The 20,300-nt window shown below is 37.2% G+C and overlaps 1 protein-coding gene and 1 long non-coding RNA gene across 15 annotated transcripts in view; one reads left to right on the top strand and one right to left on the bottom strand.

The window, feature by feature from the left end:
- VPS13B (vacuolar protein sorting 13 homolog B) overlaps window positions 1-8,771 on the bottom strand; it is a 798,456-nt gene extending 789,685 nt beyond the window's left edge. For 5 of the 11 annotated variants that reach the window (XM_059994976.1, XM_059994968.1, XM_059994975.1 and 2 more), the window contains exons 1-2: window positions 8,442-8,589; window positions 7,859-8,037 (exon numbers count right to left, since the gene is read on the bottom strand). In XM_059994976.1, coding sequence (XP_059850959.1) covers window positions 7,859-8,005 — 147 coding nt within the window. In that variant the 5' untranslated portion in view covers window positions 8,006-8,037; window positions 8,442-8,589. The other 6 variants (XM_059994971.1, XM_059994970.1, XM_059994972.1 and 3 more) reach the window with 6 other exon arrangements.
- Window positions 8,772-8,786: 15 nt separating this feature from the next.
- LOC132413173 (uncharacterized) lies at window positions 8,787-19,960 on the top strand. 4 transcript variants are annotated; one of them, XR_009516628.1, is made up of 5 exons: window positions 8,787-8,827; window positions 13,757-13,961; window positions 15,249-15,428; window positions 16,491-16,546; window positions 19,594-19,960. It is a non-coding gene; the product is annotated as an uncharacterized lncRNA (long non-coding RNA). The 4 variants fall into 4 exon arrangements; XR_009516627.1 differs by having other exon boundaries at window positions 8,809-8,869; window positions 13,796-13,961; XR_009516626.1 differs by lacking the exon at window positions 8,787-8,827 and having other exon boundaries at window positions 13,665-13,961.
- The last annotated feature ends 340 nt before the right edge of the window (window positions 19,961-20,300 follow it).

Below are 20,300 nucleotides of genomic sequence, written 5' to 3'. Positions count from 1 at the left end.
TTGGACAGAAAGGAAGCAATACCAGATTGTAACTCAAAGCCACACAAACAGCACTAATAAAAGTATATATGTAGATAATTATTAAAACACAGTATAAATGTTTTCTTCTTTTTTCTTCTGATTCAAAAGGCAATCACAAAAAACAATTATAACGTTGATATATTAGGTTTATAACAAAGAAATGCAATATATGTGAAAATAGTACCACAAAGGAGGGAGAAGAAATGAAGCTACAGTGGAGAAAGTTTCTGTACTTTAATGGAATAAAGTCAGCATTAATCTCAAATAGACTGTGATAAATTAGATGCATACTGTAATCCTCTAAGCAACCACTAAGAAAATAACTCAAAATAAATTAAAAATCAAAGGAATTAAAATGCAATACTAAAAAATATCTACTTAATAGTAAAGAAAGTAGCAAAGGATTATGAGAGAAACAAAAGACATGAGACACTCAGAAAATAGCAAAATGGTAGACAGAAATCCAACCATATGAATGAAAACAAAATGTGAATGGATTAAATATTCCAATCAAAAGGCAAAGATTCCTTCCATGTCCTGGCTATTGTAAATAGTGCTGCAATGAACACTGGGATGCATGTGTCTTTCTGAAATACGGTTTTCTCTGGGTATACTGCCAGTAGTAGGACTGCTGGGTCATATGGCAGTTCTATTTTTAGTTTTTTAAGCAATCTCCATACCGTTCTCCACAGTGGCTGTATCAATTTACATTCCCACCAACAGTGTAAGAGGGTTCCCTTTTCTCCACACCCTCTCCAGCATTTGTTGTTTGTAGATTTTTTGATGATGACCATTCTGACTGGTGTGAGGTGATACCTCACTGTAGTTCTGATTTGCACTTCTCTAATAATTAGTGATGTTGAGCATCTTTTCATGTGTTTGTTGGCCGTCTGTATGTCTTCTTTGGAGAAATGTCTACTTAGGTCTTCCACCCATTTTTTGATTGGGTTGGTTTTTTTTTTTTTTGACATTGAGCTAAATGAGCTTTTTGTATATTTTGGAGACTAATCCTTTGTCAGTTGCTTCGTTTGCAAATATTTTCTCCCAATCTGAGGGCTTTTCATCAACAAAGGAATGGATAAAGAAGATGTGGTACATATATACAGTGGAATATTACTCAGCCATAAAAAAGTAATGAAATTGGGTCATTTGCAGAGATGTGGATGGACCTAGAGACGGTCACAGAGAGTGAAGTAAGTCAGAAAGAGAAAGAGAGAAGTCAGTAAGTCAGAAAGAGGAAGAGAGAAGTCAGTAAGTCAGAAAGAGAAAAACAAATATCGTATATTAACACATATATGTGGAATCTAAAAAAATGGTATAGATGATCTTCTTTGCAAAACAGAAATAGAGACACAGAGAACAAATGATGCCAAGGGTGAAGGGTGGTGGGGTGGAATGAACTGGGAGATTGGGATAGTGATACTATGTATAAAATAGATAACTAACGAGAATATACTATATAGCACAGGGAACTCTACTCAATGCTCCATGGTGACCTAAATGGGACGAAAATCCAAAAAAGAGGGGATACATGTATATGTATAGCTGATTCATTTTGCTATACAGCAGAAACTAACACAACATTATAAAGCAACTATACTCCAACAAAAATTAATTTAAAAAAAAAGGCTAAGGTTGTCAGACTGGATTTTAAAAACTAGTAAGATCCAACTATATGCTCTCCACAAGAGACATACTTTAGATTAAAAAAACACAAATAGGTTGAAAATAAGAAAAAGGTGTGTTTTTTTCATTTTTCTGTATAGATACAGATAACAGATTGGTGGTTGCCAGAGGCAATGGTGTGGAAAGTGAACGAAATGGGTAAAGGTGGTCAAAAGATACAAGCTTCTAGTTATAAAATTTAAATAGTCCTGGGATATAATGTACAGCATGGTGAGTACAGTTAATAACACTGTATTCCATATTTGAAAGGTGCTAAGAGTAAATCTTGAAAGTTCTCATCACAAGAAACAAAACTTTTTTAACTATGTATGGTGACAGGTGTTAACTGGGCTTACTTTGGTGATCATTTTGCAATATATACAAATATCAAATCATTACATTGTACACCTGAAACAATATAACACTATATGTCTTTTACACTGTAATAAAAAAATTAATAAACAAGATCCCAGGAAGTCATGTGATCCAGTTTCTTGCCTTGAATACATCAAATCACCATATTTGCTTGCTATTTAGGGAAATGGTATGGTATTCTATTTTAGGCATATAAAGAATTTTAATTTCTATGATCTTAATTTCCAGCAGTATTTTCCCCTGGTTTTCATATGAGTGTTCTCCATTGCAAATAAGTAACAATTAAAAACAGTTTATCCCAGTCATAGGTTGAAAATACAGCAGATGAAATTTTAAAGAATTGTTGAAACCAAATAACATGTCTGTAAAACTTTCAAACAGTGTGGTACCAGGCTTGAAGAAATACAACACAAGGCAAAAGTGGTAAGATAGTTTAAAATGCAGTGTACTGAGGGGAAAAAGAAAAGAACATGTATCATGCAACCAGTAACCATAAGAGAGGTAATTACCCTATTATCAGATAAAATAGACTTTAAGAAAAAAAACTGTTACTAAAGATAACATGGGACACTTTATAATGATGGGTAAATTCAAGAAGAAAATATATACAAATGAACTTATTTACAAAATAGAAACAGACTCACAGATTTCGAAAACAAACCTACAGTTACCAAAGGGGAAACGTGGTGGGGAGAGATAAATTAGGAGTTTGGGATTAACATACACACACTACCATATAAAAAATAGATAACCAACAAGGACCTACTGTATGGCACAGGGAACTCTACTCAATATTCTGTAATAACCTACATGGGTAAAGAATCTGAAAAAGAATGAGCATATGTGTATGTATAACTGAATCACTTTGCTCTACACCTGAAACTAACACAACATTGTAAATCAACTATACTCCAATAAAATTTTTTTAAAAAAAATATAAAACATATGAGCATAGCAACAGAGCCCCAAAATACATAAATCAAAAACTGACAAAAGTGAGAAGAGAAATAATTCAGTAACTTACAATAATAAACAGAACAGACAGAAAATCAACAAAGATATAGAAGACCTGAAAAACACTATCAACCAATTTAGACCTTACATCTATAAACCATTCCATCCAACATCTGCAAAAATACACTGCTATCTCAAGGAAAATCAGAAAACGTTTGAACTGAATGAAAATAAAAACACAACATACCAAAATTCATAGGATGCAGCTAAAGAAACGTAGAGCTGTAAATGGTAAATGTCTACAGTAGAAAAAGAGAACTATCTCAAATCAATAACCTAGGCTTCTACCTGCAGGCAGCAGAAAAACAAACTAAACCAAACTAAACAAGCTAACCCAAACTGAACAAACAAAAACAAGGACCACAATACCAAAAAAGGCAGGAGAGGAAGAGGGCAAATGCAGTTAAACTATTGTAAGATTATTCAGGAAATGGTAAGAATGCTAATTTAAGGTAGATGCCAATAAGTCAAATATCCACTTTGTAATCTTTAGAGAAGCAACTGAAATAATTTTTAAAAGAGTATAATTAAAAAGACTTTAAGGCAAAAAGAATTACTAGCGTGAATGAAAGAGGGACATATTTCAGAATGATTTTTTTTAAGTATATTCAACAATAAGGTATCACCTTACTGAATCTGTATGCACTTAACAATGTAACTTCAAGGTATATAAAGTGAAGGTTGGCAAAACTATAAAAGGGAAGTAGACAAATCCACAATCATAGCTGGAGATGTTAACCATTAACATACCTCTCTTAGTAACTGACAGAACAAGCAGACAATGAAAATCCATATGGATTTATAAGATTTGAAGAACTCTAATAACCAATTTGAAGCAACTGACATTTATGGAAGAATAAAGCAACAACTGTAGGATACACATGTCTCATCAATTACACATGGAATATTTACAAAAATAAAATTTTGACCATGTACTAAGTCATAAATTATAATGGATCAAAATCATAGAGAATGTGCTGACCACAATGCAGTTAAATTAGAAATCAATAACAGAAAGATAATTATTCGCTAAATGTTTAGAAATTAAGCAACACACTTCTAAATAACCCACGGATTACATAAGAAATCAAAATGAAATTTTTTAAGCTGAATAATAATGAAAAGACAACATATAAAATTGTGGTGATAAAGCTAAATAGATGGTTAAAGAAAAATGTACAGTATTCAATGCACATATTAGAGTAGAAAAGGGCTGAAGAAAATCAATAACCTAAGCTTCCACCTCAAGAAGCTAGAGAAAACAATGGCAAATCAAATCCAAAGAAACAGGAAAAAAAAGAAATGATTAAAAAAAATAAGAGCAGAAATACATTACGGGGACTTCCCTGGTGGCACAGTGGCTGAGAATCCACCTGCTAATGCAGGGCACACGGGTTTGAGCCCTGGTCCAGGAAGATCCCACATGCCACGGAGCAACAAAGCCTGTGTGCCACAACTACTGAGCCTGTGCTCTAGAGCCCGTGAGCCACAACTACTGAGCCCTCATGCCACAACTACTGAAGCCCACGTGCCTAGAGCCCGTGCTCCGCAACAAGAGAAGCCACGACAATGAGAACCCTGCGCACCGCAACGAAGAGTAGCCCCTGCTCGCCTCAACTAAAGAAAGCCCGTGCACAGCAAAGAAGACCCAACACAGACAAAAATAAGTAAATAAATAAATAAATTTAAAAAAAGAAAAGAAATACATTACAAAGAAAGCAGGAATACAATAGAAAAATCAATAAAGTTGGGTTTCGACTAATTTTAATAAAGCCATAGCAATACTAACGAAAATACAAATTACTAATATAAGCATTGAAAAGAGGATATCATAACAGTTCCTAGATTTTTTTAAGGCAACTTTAAAATGAAAAACAAACAAAAAAAACCAACTTTATGGCTTAAATATGACAACTCAGAGCAGAGGCAAGCAAACTTTTTCAGTAAGGAGCAGACAGTAAATATTTCAGGCTTTTGCAAGCCATGCAGACTCTGTTCCAGCACTTAACCCTGTCGTTTTAGCTTGCAAAAGCAGCCACAGACGACATGTAAACGAATGAGAATAGCCGGGCTCCAATAAAATTTTATTTACAAAGTTAGGCCCACACCATTGTTTGCTGATTTTGAGGAAATGGAGAAATTCCTTGAAAAGCGTAACTAACCAAAACTAACAAAAGGAGAAACAGAAATCTAAACAGTCCTATATCTGTTAAAGCAATTAAATCAGGAATTAAAACTTTCCAACTAAGAAAACTCCTAACTAGTATGACTTCATGATTAATTTTTCCTAACATTTAAAAAACTGGTAAGGGGCAGCGGAGGGATAAATTGGGAGACTGGGATTGACATATACACACTACTATATGTAAAACAGATAACTAATAAGGGCCTACTGTGTAGCACAGGGAACTCTACTCAGTACTCTGTAATGACCTATATGGGGGAAGAATCTAAAAAAGAGTGGATATATGTATATGTATAACTGATTCACTTTGCTGTACAGCATAACTAACACAACATTGTAAATCAACTAGACTCCGATAAAAAAATTTTTAATTAAATTTAAAAAATGTTAAAACTAATAAAGGAAAAAAGTTGGAGATTTCACATTTCCTGATTTCAAAACTTACTACAAAGTCATGGTAATCAAAACAATGTGATACTGACATAAAGACAGACATACAGATCAATGGAATCATATGGAGGGCCCAGAAATAAACCCTCCTATCAATGACCATTTGATTTTCAAGAAGGGTGCCAAGATCATTCAGTAGCGAAAGGACAGTCTTCGACAAACGATGTTAGAAAAACTGAACAGCCATATGCAAAACAATATGAAGTTGGATCCTTGTACCACATACAAAAATTAACTGAAAAGGGATCAAATACCTAAATGTGAGAGCTAAAACTATAAAACTCTTAGAAGAAAACAAGGGGAAAAGCTTCATGACACTGGATTTGGCAATGATTTCTTGGATATAACACCAAAAGCCCAGGCATCAAAAGAAAAAGTTGTAAGTTAGACTTCATCAAAATTTAAAACTTTGGTTCTTCAAAGGATACTATCAACAGAGTCAAAAGGCAACCCACAATGGGAGATGATACTTGCACATCATATCTGATAAAGGATTGATACCCAGAATATATAAATAATTCCTACAACTCAGTAACAAAAAAAACTTTTTAAAATGGGCAAAGGACTTGAACAGACATTTCTCCAAAGAAGATATACAAACAGCCAATAGCACAGGGAAAGGCTAAAAATAACAAACTTACCGAGTAACAGCAAAAAATGTGAAGTAACTGGAACTCCCACACATTACTGGTGAGAATGTAAATTGGTACAACCACTCTGGAAAACTACTTGGCAGTATCCATTAAAGCTAAATATATGCCTGCCTCCTAGGTATGCATCTAAAGGAAATCAACACCTCTGTCCAATACAAGAATGTTCTTAAGAGCTTTCTTCATAATTGTCAAAAGCAGAAAAAATCCAAATGTACCTCAAAAGGAAAATAAATATATAAACTGTGAATCTTTATACAACGGAATACCACAAGGCAATACAAAGAATAAACTGTCATTCATTCAAGAACCTGGGTTAATCTTGGCCATAATGTTGAACAAACGAATTCAAACACAAGTGATTCTCATTTAAGTTTCAAGAACAGGTTCAAGAAATTTATCTGTGTTGATAGAAGTCAGAATTCAAACACAAGTGATTCTCATTTAAGTTTCAAGAACAGGTTCAAGAAATTTATCTGTGTTGATAGAAGTCAGAATAGCAGTCACTTGTTTTAGGGGTGGGGTACTAATTACAAAAAGGCAAGGAGAGCGTTTTGGGGTGCAGGAAATATTTTATTTCTTGATCTGGATAGTGGTTACACAGGTGTATGCATATGCAAAATCTGAGCTGTATACTTAGGATTTGTGCTCATTAAAAAACAATGAAAATATTAAGGTAATCAACCTTGGAGAGTGGAAGGGGAAGAAACCAAGAATATTATTTCTCAGCGTTAACTCCACGTTATTCCATAGTACAGAAAGCAGTGGAATATAACTAAAAGTTACTAATAACATCACCATCAGATTGTCTTTCCTTATCTCCTAAAAAGTAGTTGGTCTCTGACTCCTGAGTTCCCAGAGATAAGTTTTGTATTCTCAGGCCTAAAAGAATTGCCTGGCATGTTAATAATAAGTGTACTAAGTGAATTAATAAATATATGAACTTTGAAGTTACAGTTCATTTACATCAGACCATTCCCATGTTAAAAAAAAAAGAAACTAAAAAAGTGATTAAGAAAGAAGTTTTCAACTATGCTGGCATTCTCAATCTGTCTATTCAATATTCTGAGGATGTCATGGGTAATGTCATTTTTCCCACTGAGAGAACTTTCCTCAAGATGTGACCTTGCTGTCTTTCGCACCACTTCGTTCCCCAAAAAGGAAAAAGAGAATATTTTCCAGCGTCATACAGAATCCTAGCAATGTAAATTAGCATATTCGGTAAAGCTTAAGAACTGAGTAACAGAGTGAACAATTCTGACAAGAACAATGAAATTTTTTTTCTATCTGTTGCGGCAATTTGGGGGATTATGATTCTAATAATCCATCATTAGTAACAAACCATAAAAAAAAATTCTGTAAAGCAAGGTCTCTAGTTCAAGATAGCCCAAAATACATTAGCAGAAAAACTAAGCTTTTAAAGCATAGTCAGTGTAGGAAAGCACACATTACTTCTAAGCAGGCTGAAAATGTTTCCAGTGACAGCTACACCGCTTACCTGCTCCAGCACATCCAATTTTAACTCCAGCTTGCTGAGAACCACGTCTCCGCCCCATAGTGAAAGCTGTAGATCTGACGGCTTTAAGTTTTTGATGTAGCGATTCACATAGCTCATTAAAATTGGAGTCACATAAGACTCCAGCATTCTTTAAGGTACAGAGGAGTCAAAGTCAGAAGCTGAAAGGGATAAAGACAGAAACATTAGAGGTAACTGAGTCTGTGGCGCATTCCTTAAGGAAAAGGCGTTTCTCAGGAAAGGTTGAAGAGGCCGAAAAGCAACAGTCCCCACCAAAGCGGCCGCTCGCCTTCCCCCAGAAGCAGAGAAAACTCAAATGGACTCTGCTCCAGCCGCGACTGCCTCACTAGTACAACTCCCCTCAACTCGCCTGGCGAGGAGTGGGAGGAAGAGGTGGTGACCTAAAGAAAGCGGGTCCCCTGGAGTGGGAAAATGAGGAGAGGCAGGCTCGCCTTTGGCCGCCGCACCCCTCCCTTAGCCAGCCCAGCCGCCCCAGGAGGCCCTCGCCCCCCCGGAACCCGGCCGGATCTACCACCGTAGAAACAGAGCCAGAAGCAGGCCGTACGCTTCTCGCCGTATTGCACCCTCGGGTGACACGCCGAAGAGTACCGTGGCGTCTCCTCCACCTCCCGGTACCCGGCACCCGCCTGCTGAGGCGGCGCAGCTCCCGTACAGCGCACTTCCGGGTGTGTCCCGCTCGGTGCTCGAAACAAACTAACCCTCCACCGCCACCACTCGACTCCGCAGCAGGGCCGGAGTTCTCAGGCTGGAGAAGCCATTCAGTGCCTCTTCTAGGAGGAGACCGCTGGCGCTCGACCAGCCTGCGTCTCCGCTCCTACCCAGCCAGTGGTTCGCACAAAGCTCTAGGAAGTGCGCGGGGGAGGTGGGCGGACCGGTAAAGCGGAGACACCGGAGATCCGGAAGTGGTGCTGCGGCAAGAGAGCAGCTGAGGTGGATATCGAGTCCGAGTGAGGAAGCACGGAGGGCCAATAGGTCCGATGAGGAGGAAGAAAGCGGGTCCTAGTGTTTAAAGCCCTGAAAACTAAGTGGTTTTTGTTTTTCTTAGGAAATGGAAGACCTGGAAAGAACTTGGGTTCAGTGCGCAGAGCAGTAGCAATAAGGCTGCAGGTGGGGTGGGGGGTAAATTTAGATCGAGAGCTTCATTCGCGGGGGGAAAGGAGAAGTTAAGGGATCAGGATTAGGAGACTGCGTTTTGACCAAACGTGCAGACGAGCTCTCGCGTTCTTTTACTTTGGCGAAGGAGTGGTTTAGTATGTTTAAATTTGTGCGGGGAAGGAATAAAGAGAAAATCGTGGAGGTCCATTGGATTGCAGTCCGATATATGGAACTTCAGAGAAGCGGTAGGAATAGCAGAAGGAAATAAGACTCTTAGAGAAAGTGAAAAGAAATAGCTGATAGATAATGAATTCAAAGTTTTTTAAGGGTCAGTATTGGTTTTATTAGGCTGAAATGAATGTATAAAATACTACCTTTCCTTCTAGTACTTTGCAAGCTTACGAAGTCAAGAAACTCAAACACCCAACACCGGATAAACACCTATATACTGGGCTTAAAGGGATAGCATAGGAAGGAAAGAAAAAAAAAGGAAAGAGAAGCAGCTAATGGCTAATTCAGAGCAGCTGTCCTCTCACAAAAAGCCTTGATGAGTAACCCAAGTAACTTGGGTCTTATTAAAGCCTACTAAATCAGCCAAGTAAATTATCCAAGGAATTAGTTATCTGCTTCACCTGAAAAGTGAAGAGGTTGAAGCCATGGCTCAGAAGTTTTAATATAAATGGTTGCACTAATTGTTTGAAAGCCCTAGGTGGTCTAGAGCAGGAGCTCCAAGTCCTGTTATTCTGCTAGGGAAGAAAAAGGGCCTAGTCTTATTTGTGTGGCAATTTAATAAATGAGACCAATATATTAAGATAAATTAGCCAGATATTTTTAACAACTTTATTGAACTATAACTGTTTACAATAGTGTGTTAGTTTCTGCTTTATAACAAACTGAAACAGCTATACGTATACATATATCCCCGTATCCCCTCTCTCTTGCAACTCCGTCCCACCCTCCCTATCCCACCCCTCTAGGTTGTCACAAAGCACTGACCTGTCCTCCCTGTGCTAAGCGACTGCTTCCCACTAGCTATTTTACATTTGGTAGAATATAGAAATCCATGCCAGTCTCTCACTTCACCCCAGCTTATCCTTCACCCTCCCCCGGTTCCTCAAGTCCATTCTCAACATCTACATCTTTATTCCTGTCCTGCCCCTAGGTTCTTCATAGCCATTTTTTTTTAGATTCCATATATATGTGTTAACATACGGATTTGTATTTCACTTTCTGACTTACTTCACTCTGATAACAGACTCTAGCCCCATCCACCTCACTACAAATAACTCAATTTCGTTGCTTTTTATGGCTGAGTAATATTCCATTGTATATATATATATATATATATATATATATTCCACATCTTCTTTATCCATTCATCTGTCGATGTACACTTAGGTTGCTTCCATGTCCTGGCTATTGTAAATTGAGCTGCAGTGAACACTTTGGTACATGAATGTGTTTTTTGGGGGGGTTTTTTAACATCTTTATTGGAGTATAATTGCTTTACAATGGTGTGTTAGTTTCTGCTTTATAACAAAGTGAATCAGTTATACATATACATATGTTCCCATATCTCTTCCCTCTTCCAGCTCCCTCCCTCCCAACCTCCGTATCCCACCCCTCTAGGTGGTCACAAACCACCTAGCTGATCTCCCTGTGCTATGTGGCTACTTCCCACTAGCTATCTATTTTACGTTTGGTAGTGTATATATGTCCATGCCACTCTCTCACTTTGTCACAGCTTACCCTTCCCCCTGCCCATTTCCTAAAGTCCATTCTCTAGTAGGTCAGTGCCTTTATTCCTATCTTGCCCCTAGGTTCTTCATGACTTTTTTTTCCTTAGATTCCATATATGTGTGTTAGCATATGGATTTGTTTTTCTCTTTCTGACTTATTTCACTGTGTATGACAGGCTCTAGGTCCATCCACCTCACTACAAATAACTCAATTCCGTTGCTTTTTATGACTGAGTAATATTCCATTGTATATATGTGCCACATCTTCTTTATCCATTCATCTGTTGATGGACACTTAGGTTGCTTCCATGACCTGGCTATTGTAAATAGAGCTGCAATGAACACTGTGGTACCTGACTCTTTTTGACTTACGGTTTTCTCAGGATATATGCCCAGTAGTGGGATTGCTGGGTCGTATGGTACTTCTATTTTTAGTTTTTTAAGGAACCTCCATACTGTTCTCCAGAGTGGCCATATCAATTTACATTCCCACCAACAGTGCAAGAGGGTTCCCTTTTCTCCACACACCCTCCAGCATTTATGGTTTGTAGATTTTTTGATGATGGCCATTCTGGCCGGTATGAGATGATATCTCATTGTAGTTTTGATTTGCATTTCTCTAATGATTAATGATGTTGAGCATTCTTTCATGTGTTTGTTGGCAGTCTGTATATCTTCTTTGGAGAAATGTCTGTTTAGGTCTTCTGCCCATTTTTGAGATAGGGTTGTTTGTTTTTTTGATATTGAGCTGCATGAGCTGCTTGTAAATTTTGGAGATTAATCCTTTGTCAGTTGCTTCATTTTCAAATATTTTCTCCCATTCTGAGGGTTGTCTTTTGGTCTTGTTTATGGTTTCCTTTGCTGTGCAAAAGCTTTAAGTTTCATTAGTTCCCATTTGTTTATTTTTGTTTTTATTTCCATTTCTCTAGGAGGTGGGTCAAAAAGGATCTTGCTGTGAGTTATGTCATAGAGTGTTCTGCCTATGTTTTCCTCTAAGAGTTTGCTAGTGTCTGGCCTTACATTTAGGTCTTTAATCCATTTTGAGTTTATTTTTGTGTATGGTGTTAGGGAGTGTTCTAATTTCATTATTTTATATGTAGCTGTCCAGTTTTCCCAGCACCACTTATTGAAGAGGCTGTCTTTTCTCCACTGTATATTCTTGTCTCTTTTATCAAAGATAAGGTGACCATATGTCCGTGGGTATATCTCTGGGCTTTCTATCCTGTTCCATTGATCTATATTTCTGGTTTTGTGCCAGTACCATACTGTCTTGACTACTGTAGCTTTGTAGTATAGTCTGAAGTCAGGGAGCCTGATTCCTCCAGCTCTGTTTTTCTTTCTCAAGATTGCTTTAGCTATTTGGGGTCGTTTGTCTTTCCATACAAATTGTGAAATTTTTTGTTCCAGTTCTGTGAAAAATGCCAGTGGTAGTTTGATAGGGAGTGCATTGAATCTGTAGATTGCTTTGGGTAGTAGAGTCATTTTCACAATGTTGATTCTTCCAATTCAAGAACACGATATATCTCTCCATCTATTTGTATCATCTTTAATTTCTGTCATCAGTCTTATAATTTTCTGCATACAGGTTTTTTGTCTCCTTAGGTAGGTTTATTCCTAGATATTTTATTCTTTTTGTTGAAATGGTAAATGGGTGTGTTTTGTTCATTTCACTTTCAGATTGTTCATCATTAGTGTATAGGAATGCTAGAGATTTCTGTGAATTAATTTTGTATCCTGCTACTTTACCAAATTCATTGATTAGCTCTAGTAGTTTTCTGGAAGCATCTTTAGGATTCTCTATGGATAGTATCATGTTATCTGCAAACAGTAACAGCTTTACTTCTTCATTTCCAATTTTTATTCCTTTTATTTCTTTTTCTTCTCTGATTGCTGTGGCTAAAACTTCCAAAACTATGTTGAATAATAGTGGTGAGAGTGAGCAACCTTGTCTTGTTCCTGATGTTAGTTGGAAATGCTTTCAGTTTTTCACCATTGAGGATGATGTTGGCTGTGGGTTTGTCATATATGACCTTTATTATGTTGAAAAAAGTTCCCTCTATGCCTACTTTCCAGAGGATTTTTATCATAAATGAGTGTTGAATTTTGTCAAAAGCTTTCTCTGCATCTATTGAGATGATCATATGGTTTTTCTCCTTCAGTTTGTTAATATGGTGTATCACATTGGTTGATTTGCATATATTGAAAAATCTTTGCATTACTGGGGTAAACCCCACTTAATCATGGTGTATGATCCTTTTAACGTGCTGTCAGATTCTGTTTGCTAGTATTTTGTTGAGGATTTTTGCATCTATATTCATCAGTGATATTGGCCTGTAGTTTTCTTTCTTTGTGACATCTTTGTCTGGTTTTGGTATCAGGGTGATGGTGGCCTTGTAGAATGTGTTTGGGAGTGATCCTCCCTCTGCTATATTTTGGAAGAGTTTGAGGATAGGTGTTAGCTCTTCTCTAAATGTTTGATAGAATTCGCCTATGAAGCCATCTGGTCCTGGGCTTTTGTTTGTTGGAAGATTTTTAATCACAGTTTCAATTTCAGTGCTTGTGATTGGTCTGTTCATATTTTCTATTTCTTCCTGGTTCAGTCTCAGAACATTGTGCATTTGTAAGAATTTGTCCATTTCTTCCAGGTTATCCATTTTATTGGCATAGGGTTGCTTGTAGTAATCTCTCATGATGCTTTGTATTTCTGCAGTGTCAACTGTTACTTCTCCATCTTCATTTCTAATTCTATTGAATTGAGTCTTCTCTCTTTTTTTCTTGATGAGTCTGGCTAATGGTTTATCAATTTTGTTTATCTTCTCAAAGAACCAGCTTTTAGTTTTATTGATCTTTGCTATTGTTTCCTTCATTTCTTTTTCATTTATTTCTGATCTGATCTTTATGATTTCTTTCCTTCAGCTAAGTTTGGGGTTTTTTGTTCTTCTTTCTCTAATCGCTTTAGGTGTAAGGTTAGATTTTTTATTTGAGATGTTCCTTGTTTCTTTTGTTTTTGTTTTTGTTTTTGCAGTACGCGGGCCTCTCACTGTTGTGGCCTCTCCCGTTGCAGAGCACAGGCTCCGGACGCGCAGCCTCAGCGGCCGTGGCTCACGAGCCCAGCCACTCGCGACATGTGGGATCTTCCTGGACCGGGGCACAAACCCGTGTCCCCTGCATCGGCAGACGGACTCTCAACCACTGCGCCACCAGGGAAGCCCTGTTCCTTGTTTTTTAAGGTAGGATTGTATTGCTATAAACTTCCCTCTAAGAACTTCTTTTGCTGCATCCCATAGGTTTTGGGGTGTCGTGTTTTCATTGTCATTTGTTTCTAGGTATTTTTTGATTTCTTCTTTGATTTCTTCTGTGATCTCTTGGTTGTTAAGTAGTGTATTGTTTAGCCTCCATGTGTTTATATTTTTTACAGATTTTTTTCCTGTAATTGATATCTAGTCTCATAGTGTTGTGGTCAGAAAAGATGCCTGATACGATTTCAATTTTCTTAAATTTACCAAGGCTTGATTTGTGACCCATGGTATGGTCTATCCTGGAGAATGTTCCATGAGCACTTGAGATGAATGTGTATTCAGTTGTTTTTGGATGGAATGTCCTATAAATATCAATTAAGTCCATCTTGTTTAATGTATCATTTAAAGCTTGTGTTTCCTTATTTTCATTCTGGATGATCTGTCCACTGGTGAAAGTGGGGTGTTAAAGTTCCCTACTATGATTGTGTTACTGTCGATTTCCCCTTTTATGGCTGTTAGCATTTGCCTTATGTATTGAGGTGCTCCTATGTTGGGTGCATAAATATTTACAATTTTTATATCTTCTTCTTGGATCGATCCCTTGATCATTATGTAGTGTCCTTCTTTGTCCCTTGTAATAGTCTTTATTTTAAAGTCTATTTCGTCTGATATGAGAATTGCTACTCCAGCTTTCTTTCGGTTTCCATTTGCATGGAATACCTTTTTCCATCCCCTCACTTTCAGTCTGTATGTGTCCCTAGGTCTGAAGTGGGTCTCTTGTAGACAGCATATATATGGGTCTTGTTTTTGGATCCATTCAGCCAGTCTGTGTCTTTTGGTGGGAGCATTTAATCCAGTTACATTTAAGGTAATTATCGATATGTATGTTCCTATTACCATTTTCTTAATTGTTTTGGGTTTGTTATAGTAGGTCTTTTCCTTCTCTTGTTTTTCCTGCCTAGAGAAGTTCCTTTACCGTTTGTCATAAAGCTGGTTTGGTGGTGCTGAATTCTCTCAGCTTTTGCTTGTCTGTAAAGGTTTTAATTTCTCCATCAAATCTGAATGAGATCCTTGCTGGGTAGAGTAATCTTGGTTGCAGGTTTTTCTCCTTCATCACTTTAAATATGTCCTGCCACTCCCTTCTGGCTTGCAGAGTTTCTGCTGAAAGATCAGCTTTTAACCTTATGGGGACTCCCTTGTGTGTTATTTGTTGTTTCTCCCTTGCTGCTTTTAATGTTTTTCCTTTGTATTTAATTTTTTTTTTTTTTTTTTTTGCAGTACACGGGTCTCCCATTGTTGTGGTTTCTCCCATTGTGGAGCACAGGCTCCGGACGCGCAGGCTCAGCGGCCATGGCTCACGGGTCCAGCTGCTCTGCGGCATGTGGGATCCTCCCTGACCGGGGCACAAACTCGTGTCCCCTGCATCGGCAGGCGGACTCTCAACCACTGCACCACCAGGTAAGCCCTGTGTTTAATTTTTGATAGTTTGATTAATATGTGTCTTGGCATGTTTCTCCTTGGATTTATCCTGTATGGGACTCTCTGTGCTTCCTGGACTTGATTAACTATTTCCTTTCCCATATTAGGGAAGTTTTCAACTATAATCTCTTCAAATATTTTCTCAGTCCCTTTCTTTTTCTCTTCTTCTTCTGGGACCCCTGTAATTCGAATGTTGGTGCATTTAATTTTGTTGCAGAGGTCTCTGAGACTGTCCTCAATTCTTTTCATTCTTTTTTCTTTATTCTGCTCTGCAGTACTTATTTCCACTATTTTATCTTCCTGATCACTTATCCGTTATTCTACCTCAGTTATTCTGCTATTGATTCCTTCTAGAGAATTTTTAATTTCATTTATTGTGTTGTTCATCACTGTTTGTTTGCTCTTTAGTTCTTCTAGGTCCTTGTTAAACGTTTCTTGTATTTTCTCCATTCTATTTCCAAGATTTTGGATCATCTTTACTATCATTACTCTGAATTCTTTTTCAGGTAGACTGCCTATTTCCTGTTCATTTGTTTGGTCTGGTGGGTTTTTACCTTGCTCCTTCATCTGCTGCGTGTTTCTCTGTCTTCTCATTTTGCTTGACTTACTGTGTTTGGGGTCTCCTTTTCGCAGGCTGCAGGTTTGTAGTTCCCATTGTTTTTGGTGTCTGCCCCTAGTGGCTAAGGTTGGTTCAGCGGGTTGTGTAGGTTTCCTGGTGGAGGGGACTAGTGCCTGTGTTCTAGTGGATGAGGCTGGATCTTGTCTTTCTGGTGGGCAGGACCACATCCGGTGGTGTGTTTTGGGGTGTCTGTGACCTTATTATGATTTTAGGCAGCCTCTCTGCTAATGGGTGGGGTTGTGTTCCTGTCTTGCTAGTTATTTGGCATGGGGTGTCCAACACTGTAGTTTCCTGCTCATTGAGTGGAGCTGGGTCTTAGCATTGAGATGGAGATCTCTGAGAGAGCTTTTCCCACTTGATATTACATGGAGCTGGGAGGTCTCTGGTGGACCAATGTCCTGAAATCGCCTCTCCCACCTCAGAGGCACAAGCCTGACACCTGGACGGAGCACCAAGACCCTGTCAGCCATACGGCCAGGTACGTGGGGAATTTCTTCCCTTTTGGGAAGTCTGAGGTCTTCTGCCAGCATCCAACAGGTGTTCTGTTGTAGTTGTTCCACATGTAGATGTATTTCTGATGTATTTGTGGGGAGGAAGGTGATCTCCATGTCTTACTCTTCTGCCACCTTGAGTGTCTCCTAGCCAGATATTTAAAATAGATCTTTTACTATGATGTATAAACAAAATAATAACTAATCATGGAATACTAAACATTTTTTGTGCTATTTTTCTCTTGGAGCCAAGAAAAAAATTGCCGAATTCCTGCCTTGGAAAAATTATCTGAGCACTGACTTTTTTTCTTTGGTTTTAAGAATCAAAAAGTAGTGGTTTTCGACCTGTGTTCTGTTGTGCCCTGTTCCTTAAGTAGTCAAGATACATTTCATTCCTTTTCACTAATATGTTTCCTTCATTGCTCATGCTTTTTTTTAACGTCAAATAAGTAGCCCTTCCCAAATCTCCTATTATATTTTTTATTGAGATATCCCCCCCACAAAAAAATGTATTTTTTAAGTCTCAATAAGCCTTTAAGCCATGTTGGTTATATAGGCAATAGTTCTCCAGAGTCAGGTGAAGTTTTTTGCTTTTCTTAATTAATAAACCTTATTTATTTTAGAGCAGTTGTAGGTTCACGGAAAAATTGAGCTGAAAGTACAGAGAGTTCCCATATAATCTCTGTCCCCACACACATAAAACCTTCTCCACTATTGACATTCCCCACCACAGTGACATTTATTAAAATTGAGGAACCCATGTTGATGCATCATTATTACCCAAAGTCCATAGTTTACAGTAGGGTTCACTCTTGATGTTGTAAATACATTCTATGGATGTTGTACACTGCTAATGAAAACTCCACAGTGAAGAGGAATTTAGAAATATCCAGCAGAGCTGAACATACATATATTGTAGCACTTCCACTTGTAAATAATATAGAGAAAGTCTTACATACATGAACAAGGAGTCTTGTTTAACAGTATTTTGCAGCATTAATTTTAATAGTAAAATAGTGCAAACAATTGAATATCAACAGGAAAAATGTGGTACATTCATATAATGAAATTTATAGTAATGAAAATAAATGAGTTAGAGCTATGTCTTTCAAATGTTTTACCTACAGTTAGAAATATAGTTTACACCATGACTCAATTTATATGTAAAAAGAGAGAGAGAAAGAGAGAACTTTCACAAAACTATATTTAAATTGCATGTGGTGCACATGTGCATGTGGTACATTCTATTTTCTCTGTTATTCTATTTCTTTTTTTCTAAAGTAGTTCATGACCTACTAAATTGATTGCGCTACTAATGGTTTGCAACTCAGTCTACGAAACAAACACTGAACAAAATTATATATTTAACAACATTACTAAATCTGAAAAATATAACATTGAGAAAAAATAACAATAAGTATAGCATATCATATTTATAATATATATAAACATATATATGGCATTCCAAGATATATATGGCTCTATATTATGATAGCTACATATTTATAAATAGTATTAAATATTTTCATGACAAAGAAAAACACCAAATTCAGGATAGTAATTACCTGTAAAGAAGAAGAGATGGAAGAATAAAACAAGGGAAGGGAATACAGGGTACTTCAACTGTATCTATAATGTTTTTTAAAATAATGCAAAATATTAATATTTGAGAGTTAGGTGGCAAGTACATAGGTGTTTTTGTATGTTTATATATGTACAAAATACTTGATAACAAAAGATTAATCAATTAGACCAACATTTCTCAAGTTTATATTACACCTTCAAAAAACCATAAAATCCCACCTTTTCTAAGAAATTATATATTTTCAGACATTTGATTATATTAATAACAGAGTAAATTTTAAAGAAACAAAAGTTTTAGTCATATTTTAGGGACTATCTTAAGGATATCCTATTTTGCCAGGCTAATTAATAGTGATAATAGGGGTAGTGGGCTGAATGGCAGCCCCACAAAAGATATGACCACATCCTAATTCTCAGAACCTGTGAATATTACCTTGGTAATACAGTAAGAGATTGAATATTACCTTATATAGCAAAATATGTGATTAAGAATTTGGAGAAGAGGAGTTTCTAGATTTTACCGTGGGCCCTAAATCCAGTAACAAGTGTCCTTATAAGAATGAGACAAAGGAAGATAACAGACAGAAAAGGAGGAGGCAGTGTGACCACAGAGTCTGGAGTGATGCAGCTCTGGGCCAAGGAATGCCAAGAGCCACCAGAAGCTAAAAGAAGTAGAAATAGAAGAAGAAGAAGAATCTTCTTCCCCCACAGCCTCCAGAAGGAGTGCAGCCCTGCTGACACCTTGATTTTGGACTTCTGGCCTCTGGAACTACAAGAGAATAAATTGTGCTGTTTTAGGCCACCCAGTTTGCAGTAATTCGTTACAGCAGCCGCAGGAAACTAATATACTAGGTCAGATTGACAGGGGAGATAGTCTTCATATAATATGAAGATATTAACCCTGAGCTAGCAGAAGAACATAAATTAAGATTCTTATCTTGAATGGCCAAAAGACTTCAGACAGAAACTCAATGAGGACCATTTTACAGGGAAAGACTGGATATCTCTCCATGAGGTCAGGGTTTTATGATAATTAAATAATTGAAACATTTCTTTACCTGAGGTGGACCCACTATTTTAGGAAGCAAACTTAAAGGGAAATATATTTGGTGTGGTGATTTTATAGGAAATCTATATCCAGAAACTTGATTACGGAGATGAGGGCTGAACACTTTTCTTTCCTAAGTCAACATCAGAAACATCCTTAAAATATTTTTGTGCACAAATTTCCCTTTTGGTTGCATTGGTTTTTAAAAATATGTCCATAAATTCTTTAATAATAACTCTTTTAAAATGTGGAGCCTAATTCCCCTTTCTTTGAGTATGGGTTGTATTTAGTGACTCACTTTTAAGGAATTCAAGGAGGCAGAAGTGACAATATGTGATTTCTGAAAGTAGGACATAAAAGGCATTGTGACTTCTTCCTTACTCTTTGTATTATTTCCTCTAGGAGAAGCCGGCTGCCATGACATGAGAATGCTCAAGCTTCACTAGGGGAAAGTTAACATGGCAAGAACCTGAGGCTCCTGCCAAGGGGCAAGGATGAAACTGGGGTTTTCTGTCAACAGTCAGCCTTAAGATGATCACAGTCCTTGCTGACATCTTAACTGTAACTTCATGAGAGACCCTGAGCCAGAATTACCCAGCTAGGCTGCTCCTGAATTCCTAAACCACAGCAGAAATTGTGAGATAAGTGTTTATTATTTAATCTTCTAGATTTGGGGGCAATTTCTTACATAACAATAGGTAACTAAAATACTGACAGACCTTCCAAATAAAGTGCCAATTTTGTTCAGAATAAATTAATAAAATGAATATCCCAATTATCCTATGGTTTTCCAGAAGTAGTTATGTAATAAATAGTTCATAACAATACTATTGTCACATAGTAAGCTTAAGAATAATATTATTTGTTGAGTATTTAATATGTACTATGAATTTTACCAGTGAAAAAACTTAGCCTTTGAGTACTATGCCTAATCTATTAAGAGTAACTAGCTTTTGAATTCATGTCCCTCTAAGTACACATCCCACGCACTTAACTATTCTCTTACTCTGCAAGACCTTCAAATTTTTGAAAACTTTGTCTCTGTTTATTTCTTTTATTTCTAGACTATCTCAAGTTCCTTTGATCTTTTCTCTTTCAGTCTTCTTACT

This window comes from Delphinus delphis, chromosome 17 (assembly GCF_949987515.2).
Source record: "Delphinus delphis chromosome 17, mDelDel1.2, whole genome shotgun sequence".
Classification (NCBI taxonomy): domain Eukaryota; kingdom Metazoa; phylum Chordata; class Mammalia; order Artiodactyla; family Delphinidae; genus Delphinus; species Delphinus delphis.
The sequence above is the reverse complement of the archived record's forward strand: the minus strand, read 5'-3'. Positions and strand labels throughout refer to the sequence as shown.